The 24,679-nt window shown below is 31.7% G+C and overlaps 1 protein-coding gene across 1 annotated transcript; it reads left to right on the plus strand.

Moving 5' to 3' along the window:
* The first annotated feature begins 640 nt into the window (after positions 1–640).
* On the plus strand, positions 641–22,327 carry LOC148603374 (mucin-like protein). Its single transcript, XM_088551879.1, has 13 exons — positions 641–661; positions 2,299–2,408; positions 3,716–3,828; positions 4,283–4,471; positions 4,867–4,948; positions 5,183–5,307; positions 6,719–6,847; positions 7,592–7,759; positions 7,986–8,156; positions 8,739–8,909; positions 9,784–9,960; positions 11,499–11,585; positions 21,928–22,327. Exons 3-13 carry the CDS (start codon positions 3,780–3,782, stop codon positions 21,972–21,974), a joined length of 1,395 nt encoding a protein of 464 aa, XP_088408005.1. The 5' UTR covers positions 641–661; positions 2,299–2,408; positions 3,716–3,779; the 3' UTR covers positions 21,975–22,327.
* Positions 22,328–24,679: the final 2,352 nt, after the last annotated feature.

A 24,679-nucleotide genomic window follows, 5' to 3' on the forward strand; every position in this document is an offset into this window, starting at 1 on the left:
TCATTGCTTTTACTATTATCTGATGATGGTAAGAATACATTATTGTTTTTATCTGATCTGTATACTAAAGTTAAACTGTACGAATTTACCGCTTGTGTTGAAGTGGGCAACATTTTAGTAATAATAATTTTTCGATCTTCACCTTTCATGTGATTTATGTTAAGGCGTTTATTGCCTGATTCTTTCGATCTTTTAATGCCTTTTCTGGTGGAGCTGTGATTAAGCGTAAGGTGTGTTTAAAATCCATTTCCATGAAGGATGAGTAAATCGTGTGCAAAGAAGCGATCAATTTTCTTTGTCAAAAGGTCTTGAAAATGCTTCTTAACAACGGAATCACTAAATCATATTAACATGTATTCACACATTTACATTGCTAATTTATTTTAAAATAAATGATATTTCAAATATCCTATGTAGCAGACATACACGGTATGATGACTAATGTTTCCTACTAATAAAAGATGAATAGAAATCCGTCCAAAAATTCAATGTAATTCAAGTAGGATAATTAAGTTATAAGTACTGTTACTTGTCTAACTTCTCAATTTTCGAGGACACGCCTATCAGTGATGATAGCATACATTTTTATACAAACCGTCTAGGTGATAATTCATGGCAAATATTCAAATAATTTCATTGCTTTTACTATTATCTGACGAAGGTAAGAATCCATTATTGTTTTTATCTGATCTGTATACTAAATAATGATCTTTATACGTTTTAATATATCTATATTCGTTTTTTTTCTTTCATTACTAAAACTGATCTACAAGAATTCGAAAATATATATTCCCATCCCGATTTATTGTACGACCAGTTGGGAAAATATGTGAATTTTTGTTTTAAGGGATTATGTGGAAGTGTAGTGTATAAAGTTGAAAAAATAAACCTTTACAAATTTTTCCTTTCCTCTTTCGTCTAACCCGGACTTGACTTTTAATGAGCAACTCGATGGGTGATTCTAGAAAAGCAGAGGACGCTTACCCTACCGGTGAACCTGGTCCAGACTCCCAGTTTTTTGTGTAGTCCGGTCATTTTCTTTTGTTATTTGTATGTATTGCTTTTGTTATTTCATGTTCTTTGTTGTGTATGTCTGTTTTCCATGTCCGGCCTTTGTCCCTGGATTACATTCTTTTTTATTTCTGCTAGGATCTCGGTTCCCTTGGTTACTCTTTGAACAGATTCGAAAGACCCCAAATTGGCATGTAATTTATCTGGCACTTATAGCACGTTTTAAACACTGCAAAAATATTCCACAATTTTCATAAGCTTTGTTTCTGAAATAATTTATAATCATCGTTTAATGGTATTGAGCGCACAAGTAAGTGAAATAGAAAGTTTAGTTGTAGAGCAATGACTTGAAGAGGAAATGAATCTATATTTATAAGGCGATTTTTTAAGCTTGGAAAGCCAGTACATAATAGGAACTTCCATGCTTAAAAGACTCAGCTGGTGAAGAGGGAGCGACGAGCTTGTGTTGTTAATGTTGTTAATTTGGAGTAAAGTGTTTCTAAAATGTTTTATTCGGATGTCATTTTTTCATAACTGTTTTGAAGAAAGAATCTAATGCTTTCTTATCTACTTTCTCACGTTTCATTCATTTTATACAAAACAAATGGAGTGAGTTCTGAATGACGTAACGGCATTAAATCCAATTTATAGCGGCAGGAGGATGATACATAGGTTCTTTTGTAAGGAAATGTTTTCAACTCTCGATCTTTATTAGATTACCTGTGATATCTTGGGAACTGGGACCACAAATATATTTTGAGTTGCTTTTATTTCAAGATATGGGCATATATTCCTAAATGTTCACATCTTTGCATACTTCATTAAAAATAAAGACATATTTTCGGGATGAAATCAGAATCATTATTAATATATTCAAATTTTAGAAAATGCTTTTTATGATTTTCTGGACGATCATTTTTGGACAATTATGGAATTACAGTAGGCAATTATAATTCAAACTTTTTCATATGTTATATCTTTTAGAAAAGTATGTAATATAGTGACTGGTATTAAGCATAGTTTGGTTAAGAGTTGATGACGCTTATTGTTTTTAGAAGTTGTAATGTGGTTTGAAACCATAGTATTGTTATTTAGATGTTTCCGTTTATTGCGATTTACCCTGCGTCCATGAGACCTCTTGTTACGCAGTGGTTTAGAAACTATATCGACATACACGAATTAATGGCATGAAAGACAGATATTTATAGCATTGTAACTAAGTCTTATCGAGGTTTGTTATATTATATGATTGGTACTTTTGTATATATATAAATATCATAAAAATAGTTTTACTGTACAGTTCGTGCCCAATGCACTGGCGAACCACTTGTCTTAACTGTAGGATACGACACAATAGAGATAACATCACCTGATTATAATACCATTGGCTATCCACCGTGAGTATGTTCTACAGTTTTTTTAATGACATATGTCAACATCATAATTCATCAACAGAAAAAATGTTACAGACAATGATTTCTAAGGATTAATGCGACTTTCGTATTAAGTCTGCACTCATTATATAACAATCTGTTCGTTGAAATACCTTGTTTTTTTAAATCACGCCGTTAATCTGAATATTCAGTAGGAGTGTCTTGTGTACCTATTTGTCAAAGAACCTACGCATGTCTTTTATTACCACTCCAATGGGAAAGTGCAATAGACCTAAGCATGATACTCTTGATTTGTTTAATTCGTTTGTTTTGTTTCCGAAGAAAATAATAAGGAAATTTATCAGATCATGTAGGACCTAATCTACGATGTATATTCTAAAATTCATTACTTGTGTAAACTTTTTTATCTTGTACTTCCTAAGGATTTGGTTTCAATGCTGCTGATGAAACACATATACAGTAACATTTATAAGATTACTACTTTAAAAATGTGTAATTTGAATGAATATGTTTTAGCTCACCTGGTCAAGGCCATATGGGCTATTTGCATCATTTGGCGTCCGTCGTCGTCGTTAAAAAGTTTTCAAAACTCCTCTGACACTACTTGACCAATTTGAACCAAACTTGGTATGAATGTTCCTTGGGGTATCCTTCATAATACTGATATGGGGATTTTTGATCCATCGAAAAACATTACTAAATAAACGGCCGCCGTTACTAAGTATATAACCTGGGGTCAGGCAATAGTTTAATGCATATATCTCCAAAACCGTTAGATTTAGCTAAATTCTTGTAATAATAGGGTAGTAGTGTTCAGCATGATTGAAACCAAACTTGGCACGAATGTTCCTAGGGGTATCCTGCATGGAACTGATGTGGGGAATTTTGATCTGTCGAAAAACATGGCTGCCGTTACTAAAAATAGAACATAGAGGTTAGACATTAGTTTTTTGCATATATCTCGTAAACCGTTAGCTTTAGCAAAATTCTTTCAATAGCTGAAATGATTCTTATTATTAGGACAAAAAAAAGCTTTATGAATATAAGTTGTCAAATAACTCCTTGTAAGATTTATTGCTCGTGAAAGAGAAAAATGACGTTTCCTTTTAGTTTTAAGCCAATATCTTGAAAATTATGATAGAAAGAATGTAACTTTCAATTGCTGAAATGATCTTCATGATAAGTCCTACTATAGTCTTCTTGAGACAAAATTGCTGGACAACTTCTTGTTAAATTTATTGCCTTTGAAAGGCAAAATTCAACGAAGTGAACGATTCAGGCTACTGGGAACCTTTTGTTTTTAATTACAGGAATACTTTTTGCCAATGGGTTGTTACTTCAACTGTCGATGGTGCCGAACTCTTGTTCGCGTTGATGAATATGACATTGAACTGTGCTGGTGACGCCATCAATGCCTATAATGGTTTGTATAAGAAATATTATTAATTTGTTGAGAATGTATGCATTGCTAGGTATTAGTTTCAATATCATTTTGACTTTGATAATTACACCTGCTTTACTCCCCAATGCAATATGCGTTCCATGTTATTATGGTATTTGCAAGAATTTTGCAATACAACAAATCTACTGCGCGGGTTGTTATGACAACCATTTTTCCAGTTTGAGTAAATGTATTTTATGACGTCTTTAGTGTAATTTTATTGTGACGTCGGTTTTTTTACGATTATCCCGCATACATTAAGCATGATTGATAGTTACTGTTACCTTAGATTTTAGCAAAACCCATATTTGAAACCTAGTTAAGCAGCTTATACTTTGAAACTTTAAAGTAAGAGGTATTAGTTTTCAATTCTTTCATCATACCAATTTTAATTTTTGAAATATGTTTTTTAATCATTTACTTGATACTTTTGTAGGAAATTCAACTTTAGCAAATCAACTAATAACAAATGACTGTACCTCAAGTTTGTCTAGTGGTCAAAAAATTAACAGACCTATTGACATAGCAAACAGTGGTCAACTATTCGTAACATTTCAATCCGATAGTGACAAGTCAGCGGATGAATGGGGATTTAAAATGTTCATAATCAGTGGCAAGTCTCATGGTCAGTGTATTTGTATTGAAGTAAACACTGTTATATTTTGATATTTCTTGAAACGGAGTCAGGCAAATGTGTCCGAATGAAGTAAAATACTTACCTGCTTCATGTTCTGTGAGCTACTACGGTAGCAATCCGGACCAGCGTGTTGGATAATCATAATACAGAGTGTGTTTAATTGGTCACGCTTTCTTGTCCTAAAATGTATGACATTTCTGACATAAGACGTAAAACAATCAAGTAATGTCAAAAATATAAAAAAATCAGACCTGACCAAGTTGTTCACTGCTTTGATTTACAATGAAATTAAAATAATAACCATTTCGTTTCCACTCTAATACAATTTCAGCCTTCATCATTGCACAACTCTCTCTGGTAAATATACATTTTTAATTTTACAGGCAGTTGTGGAAATCAGACGCTTGGTGCAAATGGTTCAGTGCAGTACATTACATCGCCTGGATTTCCTGACGAATATAATATGTTAATCAGCTAGCATTATAATTTAAGACATACAAATTCTCATTTTATGCTATACACCCAACCAAATTAATTTTGTTTAATTATGATAAAGTATAAAAGAAATTGTGATGATGAAATGAAAATCAACTTTGGTTATTTTTTTTACCTCTTTTTGCATCAAATAAGCAAGATTTGCAAAGCTGGGGTTGAAATAGTTAAAGTTTCTTCAGTGATTAACTAGTTTTTATATTGTAGAAATTCACATTGTGAGTATTGGATTTATCCTGAGCATCCTGATGCAAATATTTCGTTGGATTTTCATTTCGTTGATATGGAATATCATGTGAATTGCGACTTTGATTACATCATGGTAAACGGAGGTAAGAAATTATAAATTAACGAATGAAGCAAGTAAGATATCAAAATCTTGTCATCATTTGTTAGTGAGGGGAGTAAATTAACTATGAAAATACCATAAGACTGTTTGTGGTCTTATTTTTGAAATATTCAAAAGACACTTTGACCTGCCTACGAAGTTTTGATTTTATGCAGTATTCGAAAAAAAGTCAATATCAACAACCAATCGAAGTTTGAAAAACAAATCTACTTCATGGCACTTCCTTGATACTGTTTCACATAGTTTTCAGAATATCATACTTTTTGTCTGATTATTGAAATATGACATAAGCCCCTTCGGAAGACCAAGGAAATTACAAATATTGAAAACATGAAGCGATACTTGACCCTTTTTTAATATTAAGGTTTTCTACTTGTAAAGCAATAAGTTTTAAAATATTTTGTACCACGTTTGAATGAAATTTATCCAATAACAAAGTGATGACAAAGACTTACGTTTGGTCTCCAGGCAAAATAATTTTGATAAACAGTACAGTATGTTGTTTTGACAAGAACAACTTGTTTTGTATTTATGGATGATTAGACTATAAAGTTAACTTGTTAGATTGATATAAGAGTAATCAAGGGAACCAAGATTCTAGCGGTAATCAAAAGAATGTAACAAATACCAAACATGGAAAACAAACATACACAACAAAGAACATAAAGTAACTAAAATAATACATACAAAGTAACAAAAGCAAATGAGCAACTCGGACTCCACTAAAATGGAGCATGAACCAGGTGCACCGGTAGGGTAAGCGTCCTCTGCTTTTCTAGAAACACCCACCGAGTTGCTCATAAAAAGTCAAGTTCGGGGTAGATGAAAGTGAAATGTCGTATAAAGTACGAAATAATCAAACATACATTGATTACTCACACAACGATAAATACTGTTAGTATCAAAGAAATTAAACTGTAACACAATCATAGAATAGTAAAAAAAAAAGACGAGTAAAAGATGCCATTGTGAAAGTTAATTTGCATTTTAAAGAACTAGATACATCATTGTACATGTAATTAAAAATGGCGAAATGCATATCCTTCACCGTGCCGTTGATGATATTTCGTCTTGTTTTTGGTTTTATTTTGGTTTGTTTTGGCAGCTTAGCAATTTTTTTTAAAATATAACCTGACTAAACTTTAGAGAATGTATGGTTTTTGGTTATCATATATATCGATATAACGAGAATAGGTATGGTGTATGTGTCAAAGAGACAACAACTCCATCAGGACGAAGATATCATCCCAAGGCCGCCCATTCGTCTTCATTCAAGTAACAACAAAATAAACTAAAAGTCAACACGAAAGAAGACATGTAGCGACAAGTAATTAATCCATCGGTAACACTTTTATTTCGGTTCAAGTAAGTTTCAAAAGTACATATTTTTATAGCGAAATATTGCGGAAGTGATGTCTGGCAACCTATATGGAGTTCTGTTGACAATATCTTCAAAGTTACCTTTCACTCTGATGGTATAACCTGTAAACGGGGTTATATTTTATCCTTTAAACAGTTACCAGGTGAGTCCAATAAACGTTTATTTATTCTAATTGAATTTGATTTTTTTACATAAAGATTTATATAGAAACTAGTGAATATAGAGTGTTAATTGGACAACACACTTTGATAATCAACATGCAAAATAAATGCTGTATTTCTCACGCTGAGTCTTTCCCGCCAAATATTTTTCTCGTGTAACATTTACGTCAATCTGATGGGTATAAAATTTGATGTTTACCTAAAAATAATAAAGAATTATCAATGTGATAAAAACTGGATCATTTGGCTATCCTGAATAACTAAAATGTGATTTCACGTGTTAAGTAATTATGAATATAAAACGTCAGCGATATTTTCAGTGAACGAGTCTTGAATCTGTCTTAGAGCTCTTGGAGGTTAAATTCGCGAACAGTAAAAGTTCGCACACCTTTTAATTTTTTTTTTTTCGTCATCGTTATTCATATATTGTTTTACTCAAAAGCGCATTGAATGTTATGTTTGATAGTATAATTGAATTTGCACATAACGAAAAGCAGACAGATCCAACAACACTCGTTCACTGAAAAAAAATCAATGTTGCTGACGTTATTTAGATAAAATTTCATTGAATGCAAATGAGCATTTAAATCTTTTCAAACCTACGCAACACAAACAGTCAATTATGATACTTTACAATGTGATATCTATAACATTCAATAAATTGTAAGAAGATGAAAAAATTGTCAGTATATATTGTTTTTAAATATTTTAATTTATTTTTCAAGTTGACGGTGCTTGGAGTCCGTGGAGTTCCACAGAATGTTCAGTTTCGTGTGGAGGAGGTACATTAAACAGGACAAGAATGTGTAATTCTCCTTCTCCTTCTCCTGACGGCCTACGATGTCCTGGTAACGACAATGATGAAGCCGTTTGTAATACTCAACCATGTTCAGGTACCATTTATTGTGTATTTTTTCTATGTGGCATTTTCCCGTTAATTGATAACATAAAATTTAAAAATGCAAAGTTTCGATTTGTCCTCTTCTCTATACCTTTGGCAAGGGTTTTGATAAATCGTCAAATATGACACAACTTGTATTGAAGGTTCAGTGAGCATAATATGATAACGTGACAGATTACTAAAAACTTATAATGTACATTTAAATGATTGTCAAATAGTGGACGGATCCTGGGGACAGTGGAGTAACTTCGGGGAATGTTCAGTTAGCTGTGGTGGCGGATCAATGAACAAGACAAGAATATGTGATAGTCCACTTCCAATGCATGGCGGCTTGTCATGTTCTGGTAATGAAAGTGAAATAGCAATCTGTAACACACAGCACTGCCCAGGTATATTGCCTAGGATATTTCATATCTTTGAGTAAAATATTGTAAATTAATATGCATGACACGTTAAACATAACAAGATCCTTTAAAAGTGATCAAGTTCATAATTATAAATCTTCAAAGTCGCTAATCGTCAAATATCCCATGCCACTAATTTTGGGTTGCTTTCAACATATAGGCGAATACAATGCTCTACTAAACATAATTCCCAATTTTTTCTCACTTTCACCAAAAACCCTAGCGTAGATATATGTATGGACTTAACCATGATAACCCGGATAACTTCACGAACATGCATGTCTGCAATTTTGTAGAATAAGTAGAAATGCCCAACGCACCACATATTACCAGAATAAACGACGTACAATTTGACGTACGTGAAATGATTTAAAGAATGTCTATATAACTACATGAATGTGCACTTTTGTTAATAATAATATGGAGTCCTAAATATTTGTTTGATAAAAAAAATGCACTTTCAAATACTTAAACTGACAAAAAGTTAATCAGGATTCCTAGTTATGTCTTGTTATTTTATATAGATAAAAATCAAGCTATTAATAAAGTTCTTTCATTGTTTAACAGTTGATGGCTCTTGGGGACAGTGGAGTAACAATAGTGAATGTTCAGTGAGTTGTGGTGGAGGATCATTGAACAGGACAAGAAAATGTGACAGTCCTCATCCTATGCATGGTGGTTTGCCATGTATTGGTAATGCCATTGAAGCATATACATGCAATACACAATGTTGTCCTGGTAAGTGCTTGGATTATTAGTAAAATTGATTTATAGCCTTCCAAACACAGTCAAATCAAAACAATTTATTTAAGTAATGACTTGTATCGTGCATATTCTTGTACTGTTAGTCTTAGAATATTTTGATTTCCAATGATCTACGGTGGCTAAGAATTGATAAGACCATAACTATTCTCAATTTGAAATTAAGACTTGAGTATGTCATGAAGTCATAAAATTATTATTGAGATTATCATGTTCAGGTCAAAAGACAATCGTTGAGAGATTTTCGTCAAAGTCAGTAGACAACCGTCGAGAAAGTTTGCCCAATTATGAAGAAAATTGCTGAAACGTTTTCATTGAATAACACTGAAAACTAATGTCCACAAGCTGAACAAAAGTATTACTTCAATTACAATATGACCAAAGGTTTCATTTCATTGACAACTACGACTACGAATGCATGCTTATTTTTTTATTTTCCATCTGCTATTCCACTCACATAATGAGTTTCATGTCTAGCCTAACAATGTTGATGGTGTCCTGTATAGAGGTATCACTTTGATTGAAACAGAGCAAATTTAAAAATTGAGATTTCGGAGATAACATTGCTTACAATATTTTTTGTGGTATTGATCTTTCGTAGACAGTTTTAAAAACGTATCGATAACGTCATTGGCAAATACAACTGGTTATACGTGCGACATAATAATCAGATCTTTCGGGAGAATACATACTGTTTCGCACTATTTTTTCCACTCGTGAAATAAACTGCTTTCGTCATACTTAACTCATTTCTACATTGTTGACATAAGAATTACAGATACAATACAAGCATATCAGTTGGGTTTATTATCTATTTGTTTATTTTAAATTATTTGCTGTTTTTTCTAAGGTGCCAATGAATTGTGGTTACCCTGGTCAAAATGGACAGTATGCTCTAATGAATGTGGGGAGGGTTTAAGGACGTCATACAGAGATTGTTCGTATATCAGACCTAACAGGGAAGGACTGTCATGCAATGGATCAAGTATTAAAGTCAAAAAATGTAATGTTGAAAAAAACTGTAGATGTAAGTGTAAATCATTTTTTAGGTCTCTTTAAAATGAAAAGGTATATTGCCTTTGTATACGATAGCACATAAATTTGTTGTCCTATAATGGTATCATCCTGTCGTCGTCGGCATCGGCTAGTTCGTCGCCGTCGCCCGTAGATACTTCATAGTCGGACATTCACTTGAGAATAAATGTATAGATTTTTATGAAACAAAATAACATAGCACAAAAGTGAGGCTTGGATTAATTTCGGATGTTGTAACTCAAGCCGTTAAGGAATAATTACCAGAAACAAACATTTTAATTAAAATAAAACACAAAAAGGGGGCTGTGATTGATATTGTCGAGTTTTGAGTTGAACGATGTTTGAAAAAAAGAGCAAAGAAGGGGTCAAAAACAAGCATTTTCATAATGTCCAAATAATACCTTGATTAATTATAAATTGATCTTTTTAAAAGTGTACCATAAGAAGTCATACTGGGATTGTGACCCAAACCGTTTAGGAATCAGCCTAGAAATAACACGCTTTTTGATATTGTCCACACAAAGACTTGACTATCTTGAATCTCTTGGAAAAAAACATTGATTTTGAGGGTTGTTCATATCGATATATAAGGGTCAAAAAAGGCCGCGACAATTTAGCGTTTTAAAATCTTAATCGCAATCAAAATGCGGGCTTTTATCAGGCTTTAAAGGTGTGTCCATACTTGCCCCTACTGTTCTAGGTTCGACCTCAGCTGTCGTTTCAAGCTGTGCCAGTGATATGTGTTTTATTACCTTTCAAATTCGCAATATATATATATTTACTTTTACAATCACAAATTTTAAGAATTTTATCAATCCTAGTAAAAGTGGGAAAAAATTGAGAGCATTGCATGCTCATTAGCTTGATATCCCCATTCCCCAGTTTAATATTGAATATGTATCTTTTGACTTTATATTGATTTGGATCAAAATCCGAAATATGAGACGCACAATGGGCCTATATAATAGATATTTTATAAAAGTTTCATCAAATTCCATTCAGTAAAGTGCAAGGAGTAACGGAGAAGAGTAGGGTACCCATCTATCTGCTTAACAAAAGGAAGTATGAACGGACAGACACTTATCACCATTTATCCCTTCCTCTGGAAGTGGGGTATAATGAAAATGCACAGTGAGTGAGACCGATCTTATTTGAATATAGATCAATATTGGAGACGATATGATATCTTTATATTGTATTTGAAACCGCAAATTAAATTATTTTTTCTACAATTATACGAAGTGATTATGGTTACATACAGTACGATGCTGGAAGGATGATAAAACAATATATATTTTAAATATAAGATCTTGAGAAATGCACGGATTTTTTTTTCTGTCATAATTTATTTGCCCACGAATTATATATATATAGAATAAAAAACACATGTTAGATGACAAGATACGATATATAAAATCAATGGCTACTGCTGCACATGGACGTGCGACTTACCTCATTATATTTTACAAGTTCTAGAATGAAACTGTAATAAATATGTAGTCATGGTTGTTCAATTTCTGCTTATTTCAGATAAAAATTTTTACCCAGTATTAGGAATAGCTGCAACAATGGTATCTGTTACATTTTTTGGTGTTATACTTGTTGCTAAACTGTGCGGTAAGATAACATTATATATTGCAATATATTTCTGTGAACGTCACTATACTCGACATCAGTTCAAGCCCGGCTTTCAATTTAACATAATTGTCTCAATCGTTCTAATATTGAGGCTGAGTTGTCTTTCTTTTTATTTGTTATGGTACCAGTATTGTATTGCATATCCCTGAGCAGGTGTACGTCAAAACATGGATGCTATAAAAATATAGTGCATTTTCTTTCTGCCTCTCTACAAACTAATATTTTGTCAAAAGATATGAACAATGACTTATAAAATAGAGCAAACATCACACTGTAAGATGAAGAACTTTTCTAAAAGAAAATCTAACATAATATCATAAAAATGTTCCACTGAAAAGGTTGGTTTGGTGAGTGCAAAACGAAAGTGAAAGTAGGGAAAATGGCTATTTATAGTTCGAGACTACTTTTCTGTCCGATCTTCGTGGACTCACCCTATTTTCTTTGCGGGAAATTATTTTTTCACATGTCCTTAGAAATGCTACATAAGTGAAAGTTTTATTGAATCAATTTACATATTTTTTAAAAAATCCTAAAAATATGCACTTCACTATAGAAGTCTATGGGAAAATTAATACGATACTGAGACCTAGTAAGCCAGTTTTTCAAGTAAAGTTGGATATTCAGCAAGTGGTCTTTACCAGCTGAAAAAGTAGTACCCCAATGCAGGTAACACTTTTAAGATGAATTAGCTAACTTTTGAACCTGATTTTTTATGGTAGCTCTGGTTTTTTGCATTTATGGTTAATCTTTACCAAATTTGGAAATGCATTTTGTTTTCATGAATTTGTATAATATCAGTTCAATAAAATTATTATCTTGACTGTTTATGATGAGCATATCTATATTCATGTAACCTAAAGCAAGTAATACTCCTGCATAAAGGATAGTTTTAAAGTTACAACACATTTTAAGTATGTGGTTAGGACTTGAAAATAGTCATTTTCCATACATTGCCTCTTATATATGAAAAAATGAATATTTTTTTTATTTTTTGTTTTTCTTTCAAATAAATAGCTAAAATGAGTTGCCATATAACTGTGTGGTTGATTTAAACACAGAAATGTCACAAAAGTCAACAGCCAATTATTTAGTGGACTTTTTTTAGTGGTTCAAATGGACAGATTCTAATGTGGCAAGAAAAATAAAGGTGTTTTTTCATATAAAAACTGAATTTTTTCAAAAAGTATCTAAAGCAGACAGTTGTTATTATAATATTTATACCAATAAACTATTTTTCTTGCATCATAGCTATCTGTTTTAAAGAAAAAGTCCTTTTCCTGTCATATTGAGGTCCTTTTGTATCTGCCTGGGGTACCAAAACGGCTTAAAATCTGTATTTTCTGCATATGAAAAGCTATATTTTTTAAAACTATGATATTGGTATAATTTTTTTTTGGATTTATTATAATTGAAATGACCATATCTATAGTTTAAAACAGTTGGTTGTACCAGTCATTATACTTTACTTTAAACAAGAGGCTCCCTTGAGTTAAAGACAAAAACGGAGGTTCGAATATTAATATTTCCATATATGGAAGTCACAAGTGGGGATTAAATAATGATTTGGAACTCATAGTACAGCTCATGTATCTACCATGTCAGAATAAACCACAAATTTGCTTAGTTTGACTAATGAAGCAGCTTTTTATCAAAAGTAATATTTTCTGGCTAACACTGAGATATTAGTCTCATGCCTGGAATAGGGTACCTATATAAAAATTTTAATAGAAAACTCATGTTTATAGCAGGGCAATGATGTTCTGAATTTTCAGTATGAAAATGAATACTCTAGCAGAAAAACAACAACTTTTATGATTATATTGAAATGTTTATTAGTAATAGGTACCAGTATCGTATTGCATATCCCTGAGCAGGTGTACGTCAAAACATGGATGCTATAAAAATATAGTGCATTTTCTTTCTGCCTCTCTACAAACTAATATTTTGTCAAAAGATATGAACAATGACTTATAAAATAGAACAAACATCACACTGTAAGATGAAGAACTTTTCTAAAAGAAAATCTAACATAATATCATAAAAATGTTCCACTGAAAAGGTTGGTTTGGTGAGTGCAAAACGAAAGTGAAAGTAGGGAAAATGGCTATTTATAGTTCGAGACTACTTTTCTGTCCGATCTTCGTGGACTCACCCTATTTTCTTTGCGGGAAATTATTTTTTCACATGTCCTTAGAAATGCTACATAAGTGAAAGTTTTATTGAATCAATTTACATATTTTTTAAAAAATCCTAAAAATATGCACTTCACTATAGAAGTCTATGGGAAAATTAATACGATACTGAGACCTAGTAAGCCAGTTTTTCAAGTAAAGTTGGATATTCAGCAAGTGGTCTTTACCAGCTGAAAAAGTAGTACCCCAATGCAGGTAACACTTTTAAGATGAATTAGCTAACTTTTGAACCTGATTTTTTATGGTAGCTCTGGTTTTTTGCATTTATGGTTAATCTTTACCAAATTTGGAAATGCATTTTGTTTTCATGAATTTGTATAATATCAGTTCAATAAAATTATTATCTTGACTGTTTATGATGAGCATATCTATATTCATGTAACCTAAAGCAAGTAATACTCCTGCATAAAGGATAGTTTTAAAGTTACAACACATTTTAAGTATGTGGTTAGGACTTGAAAATAGTCATTTTCCATACATTGCCTCTTATATATGAAAAAATGAATATTTTTTTTATTTTTTGTTTTTCTTTCAAATAAATAGCTAAAATGAGTTGCCATATAACTGTGTGGTTGATTTAAACACAGAAATGTCACAAAAGTCAACAGCCAATTATTTAGTGGACTTTTTTTAGTGGTTCAAATGGACAGATTCTAATGTGGCAAGAAAAATAAAGGTGTTTTTTCATATAAAAACTGAATTTTTTCAAAAAGTATCTAAAGCAGACAGTTGTTATTATAATATTTATACCAATAAACTATTTTTCTTGCATCATAGCTATCTGTTTTAAAGAAAAAGTCCTTTTCCTGTCATATTGAGGTCCTTTTGTATCTGCCTGGGGTACCAAAACGGCTTAAAATCTGTATTTTCTGCATATGAAAAGCTATATTTTTTAAAACTATGATATTGGTATAATTTTTTTTTGGATTTATTATAATTGAAATGACCATATCTATAGTTTAAAACAGTTGGTTGTACCAGTCATTATACTTTACTTTAAACAAGAGGCTCCCTTGAGTTAAAGACAAAAACGGAGGTTCGAATATTAATATTTCCATATATGGAAGTCACAAGTGGGGATTAAATAATGATTTGGAACTCATAGTACAGCTCATGTATCTACCATGTCAGAATAAACCACAAATTTGCTTAGTTTGACTAATGAAGCAGCTTTTTATCAAAAGTAATATTTTCTGGCTAACACTGAGATATTAGTCTCATGCCTGGAATAGGGTACCTATATAAAAATTTTAATAGAAAACTCATGTTTATAGCAGGGCAATGATGTTCTGAATTTTCAGTATGAAAATGAATACTCTAGCAGAAAAACAACAACTTTTATGATTATATTGAAATGTTTATTAGTAATAGGTACCAGTATCGTATTGCATATCCCTGAGCAGGTGTACGTCAAAACATGGATGCTATAAAAATATAGTGCATTTTCTTTCTGCCTCTCTACAAACTAATATTTTGTCAAAAGATATGAACAATGACTTATAAAATAGAACAAACATCACACTGTAAGATGAAGAACTTTTCTAAAAGAAAATCTAACATAATATCATAAAAATGTTCCACTGAAAAGGTTGGTTTGGTGAGTGCAAAACGAAAGTGAAAGTAGGGAAAATGGCTATTTATAGTTCGAGACTACTTTTCTGTCCGATCTTCGTGGACTCACCCTATTTTCTTTGCGGGAAATTATTTTTTCACATGTCCTTAGAAATGCTACATAAGTGAAAGTTTTATTGAATCAATTTACATATTTTTTAAAAAATCCTAAAAATATGCACTTCACTATAGAAGTCTATGGGAAAATTAATACGATACTGAGACCTAGTAAGCCAGTTTTTCAAGTAAAGTTGGATATTCAGCAAGTGGTCTTTACCAGCTGAAAAAGTAGTACCCCAATGCAGGTAACACTTTTAAGATGAATTAGCTAACTTTTGAACCTGATTTTTTATGGTAGCTCTGGTTTTTTGCATTTATGGTTAATCTTTACCAAATTTGGAAATGCATTTTGTTTTCATGAATTTGTATAATATCAGTTCAATAAAATTATTATCTTGACTGTTTATGATGAGCATATCTATATTCATGTAACCTAAAGCAAGTAATACTCCTGCATAAAGGATAGTTTTAAAGTTACAACACATTTTAAGTATGTGGTTAGGACTTGAAAATAGTCATTTTCCATACATTGCCTCTTATATATGAAAAAATGAATATTTTTTTTATTTTTTGTTTTTCTTTCAAATAAATAGCTAAAATGAGTTGCCATATAACTGTGTGGTTGATTTAAACACAGAAATGTCACAAAAGTCAACAGCCAATTATTTAGTGGACTTTTTTTAGTGGTTCAAATGGACAGATTCTAATGTGGCAAGAAAAATAAAGGTGTTTTTTCATATAAAAACTGAATTTTTTCAAAAAGTATCTAAAGCAGACAGTTGTTATTATAATATTTATACCAATAAACTATTTTTCTTGCATCATAGCTATCTGTTTTAAAGAAAAAGTCCTTTTCCTGTCATATTGAGGTCCTTTTGTATCTGCCTGGGGTACCAAAACGGCTTAAAATCTGTATTTTCTGCATATGAAAAGCTATATTTTTTAAAACTATGATATTGGTATAATTTTTTTTTGGATTTATTATAATTGAAATGACCATATCTATAGTTTAAAACAGTTGGTTGTACCAGTCATTATACTTTACTTTAAACAAGAGGCTCCCTTGAGTTAAAGACAAAAACGGAGGTTCGAATATTAATATTTCCATATATGGAAGTCACAAGTGGGGATTAAATAATGATTTGGAACTCATAGTACAGCTCATGTATCTACCATGTCAGAATAAACCACAAATTTGCTTAGTTTGACTAATGAAGCAGCTTTTTATCAAAAGTAATATTTTCTGGCTAACACTGAGATATTAGTCTCATGCCTGGAATAGGGTACCTATATAAAAATTTTAATAGAAAACTCATGTTTATAGCAGGGCAATGATGTTCTGAATTTTCAGTATGAAAATGAATACTCTAGCAGAAAAACAACAACTTTTATGATTATATTGAAATGTTTATTAGTAATAGGTACCAGTATCGTATTGCATATCCCTGAGCAGGTGTACGTCAAAACATGGATGCTATAAAAATATAGTGCATTTTCTTTCTGCCTCTCTACAAACTAATATTTTGTCAAAAGATATGAACAATGACTTATAAAATAGAACAAACATCACACTGTAAGATGAAGAACTTTTCTAAAAGAAAATCTAACATAATATCATAAAAATGTTCCACTGAAAAGGTTGGTTTGGTGAGTGCAAAACGAAAGTGAAAGTAGGGAAAATGGCTATTTATAGTTCGAGACTACTTTTCTGTCCGATCTTCGTGGACTCACCCTATTTTCTTTGCGGGAAATTATTTTTTCACATGTCCTTAGAAATGCTACATAAGTGAAAGTTTTATTGAATCAATTTACATATTTTTTTAAAAAATCCTAAAAATATGCACTTCACTATAGAAGTCTATGGGAAAATTAATACGATACTGAGACCTAGTAAGCCAGTTTTTCAAGTAAAGTTGGATATTCAGCAAGTGGTCTTTACCAGCTGAAAAAGTAGTACCCCAATGCAGGTAACACTTTTAAGATGAATTAGCCAACTTTTGAACCTGATTTTTTATGGTAGCTCTGGTTTTTTGCATTTATGGTTAATCTTTACCAAATTTGGAAATGCATTTTGTTTTCATGAATTTGTATAATATCAGTTCAATAAAATTATTATCTTGACTGTTTATGATGAGCATATCTATATTCATGTAACCTAAAGCAAGTAATACTCCTGCATAAAGGATAGTTTTAAAGTTACAACACATTTTAAGTATGTGGTTAGGACTTGAAAATAGTCATTTTCCATACATTGCCTCTTATATATGAAAAAATGAATATTTTTTTTATTTTTTGTTTTTCTTTCAAATAAATAGCTAAAATGAGTTGCCATATAACTGTGTGGTTGATTTAAACACAGAAATGTCACAAAAGTCAACAGCCAATTATTTAGTGGACTTTTTTTAGTGGTTCAAATGGACAGATTCTAATGTGGCAAGAAAAATAAAGGTGTTTTTTCATATAAAAACTGAATTTTTTCAAAAAGTATCTAAAGCAGACAGTTGTTATTATAATATTTATACCAATAAACTATTGTTCTTGCATCATAGCTATCTGTTTTAAAGAAAAAGTCCTTTTCCTGTCATATTGAGGTCCTTTTGTATCTGCCTGGGGTACCAAAATGGCTTAAAATCTGTATTTTCTGCATATGAAAAGCTATATTTTTTAAAACTATGATATTGGTATAATTTTTTTTGGATTTATTATAATTGAAATGACCATATCTATAGTTTAAAACAGTTGGTTGTACCAGTCATTATACTTTACTTTAAACAAGAGGCTCCCTTGAGTTAAAGACAAAAACGGAGGTTCGAATATTAATATTTCCATATATGGAAGTCACAAGTGGGGATTAAATAATGATTTGGAACTCATAGTACAGCTCATGTATCTACCATGTCAGAATAAACCACAAATTTGCTTAGTTTGACTAATGAAGCAGCTTTTTATCAAAAGTAATATTTTCTGGCTAACACTGAGATATTAGTCTCATGCCTGGAATAGGGTACCTATATAAAAATTTTAATAGAAAACTCATGTTTATAGCAGGGCAATGATGTTCTGAATTTTCAGTATGAAAATGAATACTCTAGCAGAAAAACAACAACTTTTATGATTATATTGAAATGTTTATTAGTAATAGGTACCAGTATCGTATTGCATATCCCTGAGCAGGTGTACGTCAAAACATGGATGCTATAAAAATATAGTGCATTTTCTTTCTGCCTCTCTACAAACTAATATTTTGTCAAAAGATATGAACAATGACTTATAAAATAGAACAAACATCACACTGTAAGATGAAGAACTTTTCTAAAAGAAAATCTAACATAATATCATAAAAATGTTCCACTGAAAAGGTTGGTTTGGTGAGTGCAAAACGAAAGTGAAAGTAGGGAAAATGGCTATTTATAGTTCGAGACTACTTTTCTGTCCGATCTTCGTGGACTCACCCTATTTTCTTTGCGGGAAATTATTTTTTCACATGTCCTTAGAAATGCTACATAAGTGAAAGTTTTATTGAATCAATTTACATATTTTTTTAAAAAATCCTAAAAATATGCACTTCACTATAGAAGTCTATGGGAAAATTAATACGATACTGAGACCTAGTAAGCCAGTTTTTCAAGTAAAGTTGGATATTCAGCAAGTGGTCTTTACCAGCTGAAAAAGTAGTACCCCAATGCAGGTAACACTTTTAAGATGAATTAGCCAACTTTTGAACCTGATTTTTTATGGTAGCTCTGGTTTTTTGCATTTATGGTTAATCTTTACCAAATTTGGAAATGCATTTTGTTTTCATGAATTTGTATAATATCAGTTCAATAAAATTATTATCTTGACTGTTTATGATGAGCATATCTATATTCATGTAACCTAAAGCAAGTAATACTCCTGCATAAAGGATAGTTTTAAAGTTACAACACATTTTAAGTATGTGGTTAGGACTTGAAAATAGTCATTTTCCATACATTGCCTCTTATATATGAAAAAATGAATATTTTTTTTATTTTTTGTTTTTCTTTCAAATAAATAGCTAAAATGAGTTGCCATATAACTGTGTGGTTGATTTAAACACAGAAATGTCACAAAAGTCAACAGCCAATTATTTAGTGGACTTTTTTTAGTGGTTCAAATGGACAGATTCTAATGTGGCAAGAAAAATAAAGGTGTTTTTTCATATAAAAACTGAATTTTTTCAAAAAGTATCTAAAGCAGACAGTTGTTATTATAATATTTATACCAATAAACTATTGTTCTTGCATCATAGCTATCTGTTTTAAAGAAAAAGTCCTTTTCCTGTCATATTGAGGTCCTTTTGTATCTGCCTGGGGTACCAAAATGGCTTAAAATCTGTATTTTCTGCATATGAAAAGCTATATTTTTTAAAACTATGATATTGGTATAATTTTTTTTGGATTTATTATAATTGAAATGACCATATCTATAGTTTAAAACAGTTGGTTGTACCAGTCATTATACTTTACTTTAAACAAGAGGCTCCCTTGAGTTAAAGACAAAAACGGAGGTTCGAATATTAATATTTCCATATATGGAAGTCACAAGTGGGGATTAAATAATGATTTGGAACTCATAGTACAGCTCATGTATCTACCATGTCAGAATAAACCACAAATTTGCTTAGTTTGACTAATGAAGCAGCTTTTTATCAAAAGTAATATTTTCTGGCTAACACTGAGATATTAGTCTCATGCCTGGAATAGGGTACCTATATAAAAATTTTAATAGAAAACTCATGTTTATAGCAGGGCAATGATGTTCTGAATTTTCAGTATGAAAATGAATACTCTAGCAGAAAAACAACAACTTTTATGATTATATTGAAATGTTTATTAGTAATAGGTACCAGTATCGTATTGCATATCCCTGAGCAGGTGTACGTCAAAACATGGATGCTATAAAAATATAGTGCATTTTCTTTCTGCCTCTCTACAAACTAATATTTTGTCAAAAGATATGAACAATGACTTATAAAATAGAACAAACATCACACTGTAAGATGAAGAACTTTTCTAAAAGAAAATCTAACATAATATCATAAAAATGTTCCACTGAAAAGGTTGGTTTGGTGAGTGCAAAACGAAAGTGAAAGTAGGGAAAATGGCTATTTATAGTTCGAGACTACTTTTCTGTCCGATCTTCGTGGACTCGCCCTATTTTCTTTGCGGGAAATTATTTTTTCACATGTCCTTAGAAATGCTACATAAGTGAAAGTTTTATTGAATCAATTTACATATTTTTAAAAAATCCTAAAAATATGCACTTCACTATAGAAGTCTATGGGAAAATTAATACGATACTGAGACCATATGCGTTTCTCTCTCAGTTAATTAAAAAAAAATCAAACATATGAGCGAGTGTTATGATCAATGAAAAATAATTTAACAATTCCCTACAATAACTGTCATTGTAATAGTGTTCTTTTCTATTTACACAATACACGCTATTTTAGCTAAGGTTTTCAAAGGAACGTAACCCTCCAACAGTTGGCGGTCTCATTATAGAAAGGAAGAACAGTTAATATTTTTCATTGAAATTTAAGTTATTTTCGCTTCGGTAAATATCTAAATGGTGTGGAACAAGTTTCAAAGTACTCTTCTCGGCTCAAATAAGTCTAATATTTAAATTTGAAGTGTACTGCTGACCATTGCTCCAATCCGACAGTCAGTCGGGTTGGAGAGTTATTTTCATTTTCTTAAAAATTTGATAACCAAGTCAAAGTTGGGAGTATGGATTTTGTTGGTAAGTACCAATTGTTGACAAAATACTGATTATTGCATTTTTGCACTTTCTGTGTGGACACACATTTAATTTCTAACGAATTTGAAAATAAACATTTTTGGTAGGAAGTATAACTTTCAATAGAATGTTTGAAACGAAATCATTTTGGTCAAATAACGACAACTGAAAATCGTCTTAGTAACATTGACATTGTACGTATTGTACTGCTGGATTTAAATGTCATTTGATTCACATTTTGCTTTAATTATTTTTTTTTTTACTTATTATTTTTTTTGTCGTTAACACAATTAAAATTCGGTAGGTGTAAACAAAATTGTAGACCAAATTTTAATTCAAGTTTTAACATTATGTTATGTATTTGACCCTGATTACAATAAATTCTCATATTAGCTTTGAATGCATCAAATAAAGACAAAAAACACAAAAACATGCTTAACATTTACCCAATTTCATAATTACTATAAATAAACAATTAACACTACATGTTTTAAGTTATTGATATTCGGGATTGGAACAGTGAACGTCTCTGGTTTCTCGGCGTGTGCAATATGCCAGTGACTTAATTTCTGTTCTGATATTAATGTTTATGCAGTAAATGCCGAGAAATGAAACATCACAATAGTTTTGAACGTTTTGGTCAAACATTTAAAAACAATTGTTATGTATCAACTGTTTACTTTTTATTTTGTTTTCAGGGTGCTCATTATTTTCCCGTTCACCCAAAGTCGATGCAGTACCTTAACACGCCTAAAAAAGCGAAGAAAATCATTGAAAACGAAGGATGTGTTATACATTGTATATTGAGTAAGAAAAAAAACCGACATATACAAAATAATCGTTTAGAGTAAAAGTTAGAAACTTGGATGATAATTGTGCATTGACAAAAAGACTTGACCACTGATTTTATAAATTAAAACTTGAACTTTATCGATGCATTAATGTAGTTATAATGTTTGTAAGTCCTGATTGTTATCATACTCGCAGAAAATGCTGTAATGTTAACCTGCACGTGGTTGGGTAATACCCTCGATGTAAAATGAATTTAAGTCACTGTATTATTCATTAAAATGTATTAAATATAAGTTAAATTGGTTACATTTGTAGTTCTTGGCATTCGATTAATTACCAAACAATGCTTGATTATAGAAAAGGTTTTGACTTTCGAATGCATAGCATCAAAAAAGGTCAACGGGTTTGATCATTCTCATGCTGAAAATTTACGTTTGTTGTAAATGCACTCTGTTGTGATGAAATTCATGTTATGATACTTGCGACCATTAATTGAAAACTACTCGCTGGGAACCAATTTTTATTGGTTTTATGTATCCACTAAAACCACGAAAATTAGTACCTCGCGAACAATAGTACTTTCACAGTGTAACATTACGTTTTGTATTTTTTTGAAAAGCAGATCTGAACCGATTGTCGTCAACAACAATAGACCTTTATGGTCTTATAGTGAAATTTCATTGCAAAATACTACAGGTTTTTAGTCATAAAGAATATTTTGGAGTTTAATTTGTTTAGATTCATGGTGAGAGATTCCTTGAAAAAAAGGTGCATGGCTAATTCGAAGTTGTTTATAGCCAAACAGAAGTTCTTTGTAAACTTGTAGAGGTACTCGTCAAGCATCAGATATAATATATCAAAAGGAATTTGGTCATGTCTAAACTGTCGAGATTCTTTGCCATGAAGTAGAGTTTCGTGAGCAAGCAGTACCGTACATGGTCAAGAAATACAGTTCCCAAATCAAAGAGTAATAAAGGGAACCTAGATTCAAGGGTTTATGGTCAAAGTGAAGTGTTTTGTGTTAAATGTTGTTGTTCATGACTAAACAGTTGTTTATGTTACAGCTAATTGAAAAAGACCAGTTCCAATTTCAATACTAATTTATGTTGGCTAGTGAGTAATTTAAACAGATAGAAATTTGCCCTACATTATACCAATGTGTCCTACTTGACTACTTCAGGACATCTGTGTGACCTTTTGGACACTGCCTTTTAATTTTGAATAGCTGTCAATTATCCACCACTGTGTTTAGGTAGCTTGTACTCCATATACAAGTGATTTACTTGTTTCTGATAGAATTACACTGTTCATTTTATTTAAATATTCATAGACCAAGCTTATTTTAGTTCCAATTACTTAATTAAACTGAATACTGAAACTTCTTTTAGAAAGATGTTGATGCTCATACATTGTTTAACTTAGATGCTTTATAGCTGAAGTAGTTTTAAGAGCTTAAAGTTATGGTAACATTCATACACGTTTGAGCCCCGTGCAGGTCCGGGAGTCAAAAGAATAGGCCTGCAGCAGCGCTAAGCTTTTCGCAAAAGGCGACTAAATAGTGCTCAGAACTCTAGCCGGAGGCTAGGGCGCTCTGCCCCCAGAGCAACTGGGTTGTGTGCCCCAGGTGATGGAATGGGGTACCCCTGGCGTGTAACATGCTGGGGTTGTCAGGCTATAATACGGAAAACCTGACCGCAAACCATAGTGGTACACCGTGTTGGAAACGTGTTCCTCGCACGTTAAAGAACCCTACTGTGGTATTCTCCCGGAGTAGGAACTATAGGGCTCCGCCACAGGAGGCTAAATTGCCCGACCCTACCCACCTCTTCCTATTTCCAGTGGCAATCAAAATTTGTCGACCCCATTGTCCTTGTGTCCCATCCCTTTTTCATTTCATCATCATTTCATGTTCATTTTATCAACAATTTCAGGTTCATCGTCTGAATATAGCTGAAATATTGCTGCTCAGACGTTAAACCCCAACAAACAAACAAACAAACAAACAAAATTACACGTTTGCAAAATAGCCATGTTTTCAGTTTGCAATGTAAATGCATGCACCAGTCCTTCTAAGGACCTTCTTAATATTAAACAGTTTTAAAAAAATGTTTAAGAAATGTTATAAAGTGATCGTAAATACTAGTATCATTTTTAGTATTTGTTCTTTGGTTTACAGTGCCTGTTTATATAAGATGCCCTAAAATATAAACTTGAAAATGTATAGAATTGAACAATGATTTAAATGGCCTCAGTGCGTTGTAATTACTTGACCGTTAGATGTTAAGCTCATCATAATTGATGGCTACATGCATTCAAACTTAAAAGGAAGTGTCCAAAAGATCACACAGGTGTTCTGTGGTAGTTAAGAAGGACATTTTGGTATAATGCAGGGCAGATTTATAACTAGAGAGCTACTTAAACTATTTTGTAGCCTACCAAGATTTATACTGAAATTGGAACTGGTCCTTTCCAACTAGTTGTAATATCTTGAGTTCAATTGTAAAGCAGTAAAGGAGTCTTGTCAATCATACAGGTTACTCTTTAAACAGTATAAGTCCAGATAAATACGTCCCAGTACATAATTTTTAAGTATATTTTATTTAAAGAGCTTGCTAGATAGTTTTACTTCGAGGGACGCAATTCCTAAAATATGTATGC

Source organism: Perna viridis, chromosome 11, assembly GCF_037379345.1.
Source record: "Perna viridis isolate PV_CMFRI_1.1 ecotype Kerala chromosome 11, ASM3737934v1, whole genome shotgun sequence".
Lineage (NCBI taxonomy): Eukaryota > Metazoa > Mollusca > Bivalvia > Mytilida > Mytilidae > Perna > Perna viridis.

Coding starts and splice junctions, on each gene's coding strand:
- LOC148603374 (XM_088551879.1), top strand. CDS start 3,780: ATGAATATGACATTGAACTGTGCTGGTGACGCCATCAATGCCTATAAT. Junction 7,760..7,985: donor TAATACTCAACCATGTTCAG/GTACCATTTATT, acceptor ATTGTCAAATAG/TGGACGGATCCTGGGGACAG. Junction 9,961..11,498: donor TGTTGAAAAAAACTGTAGAT/GTAAGTGTAAAT, acceptor TGCTTATTTCAG/ATAAAAATTTTTACCCAGTA.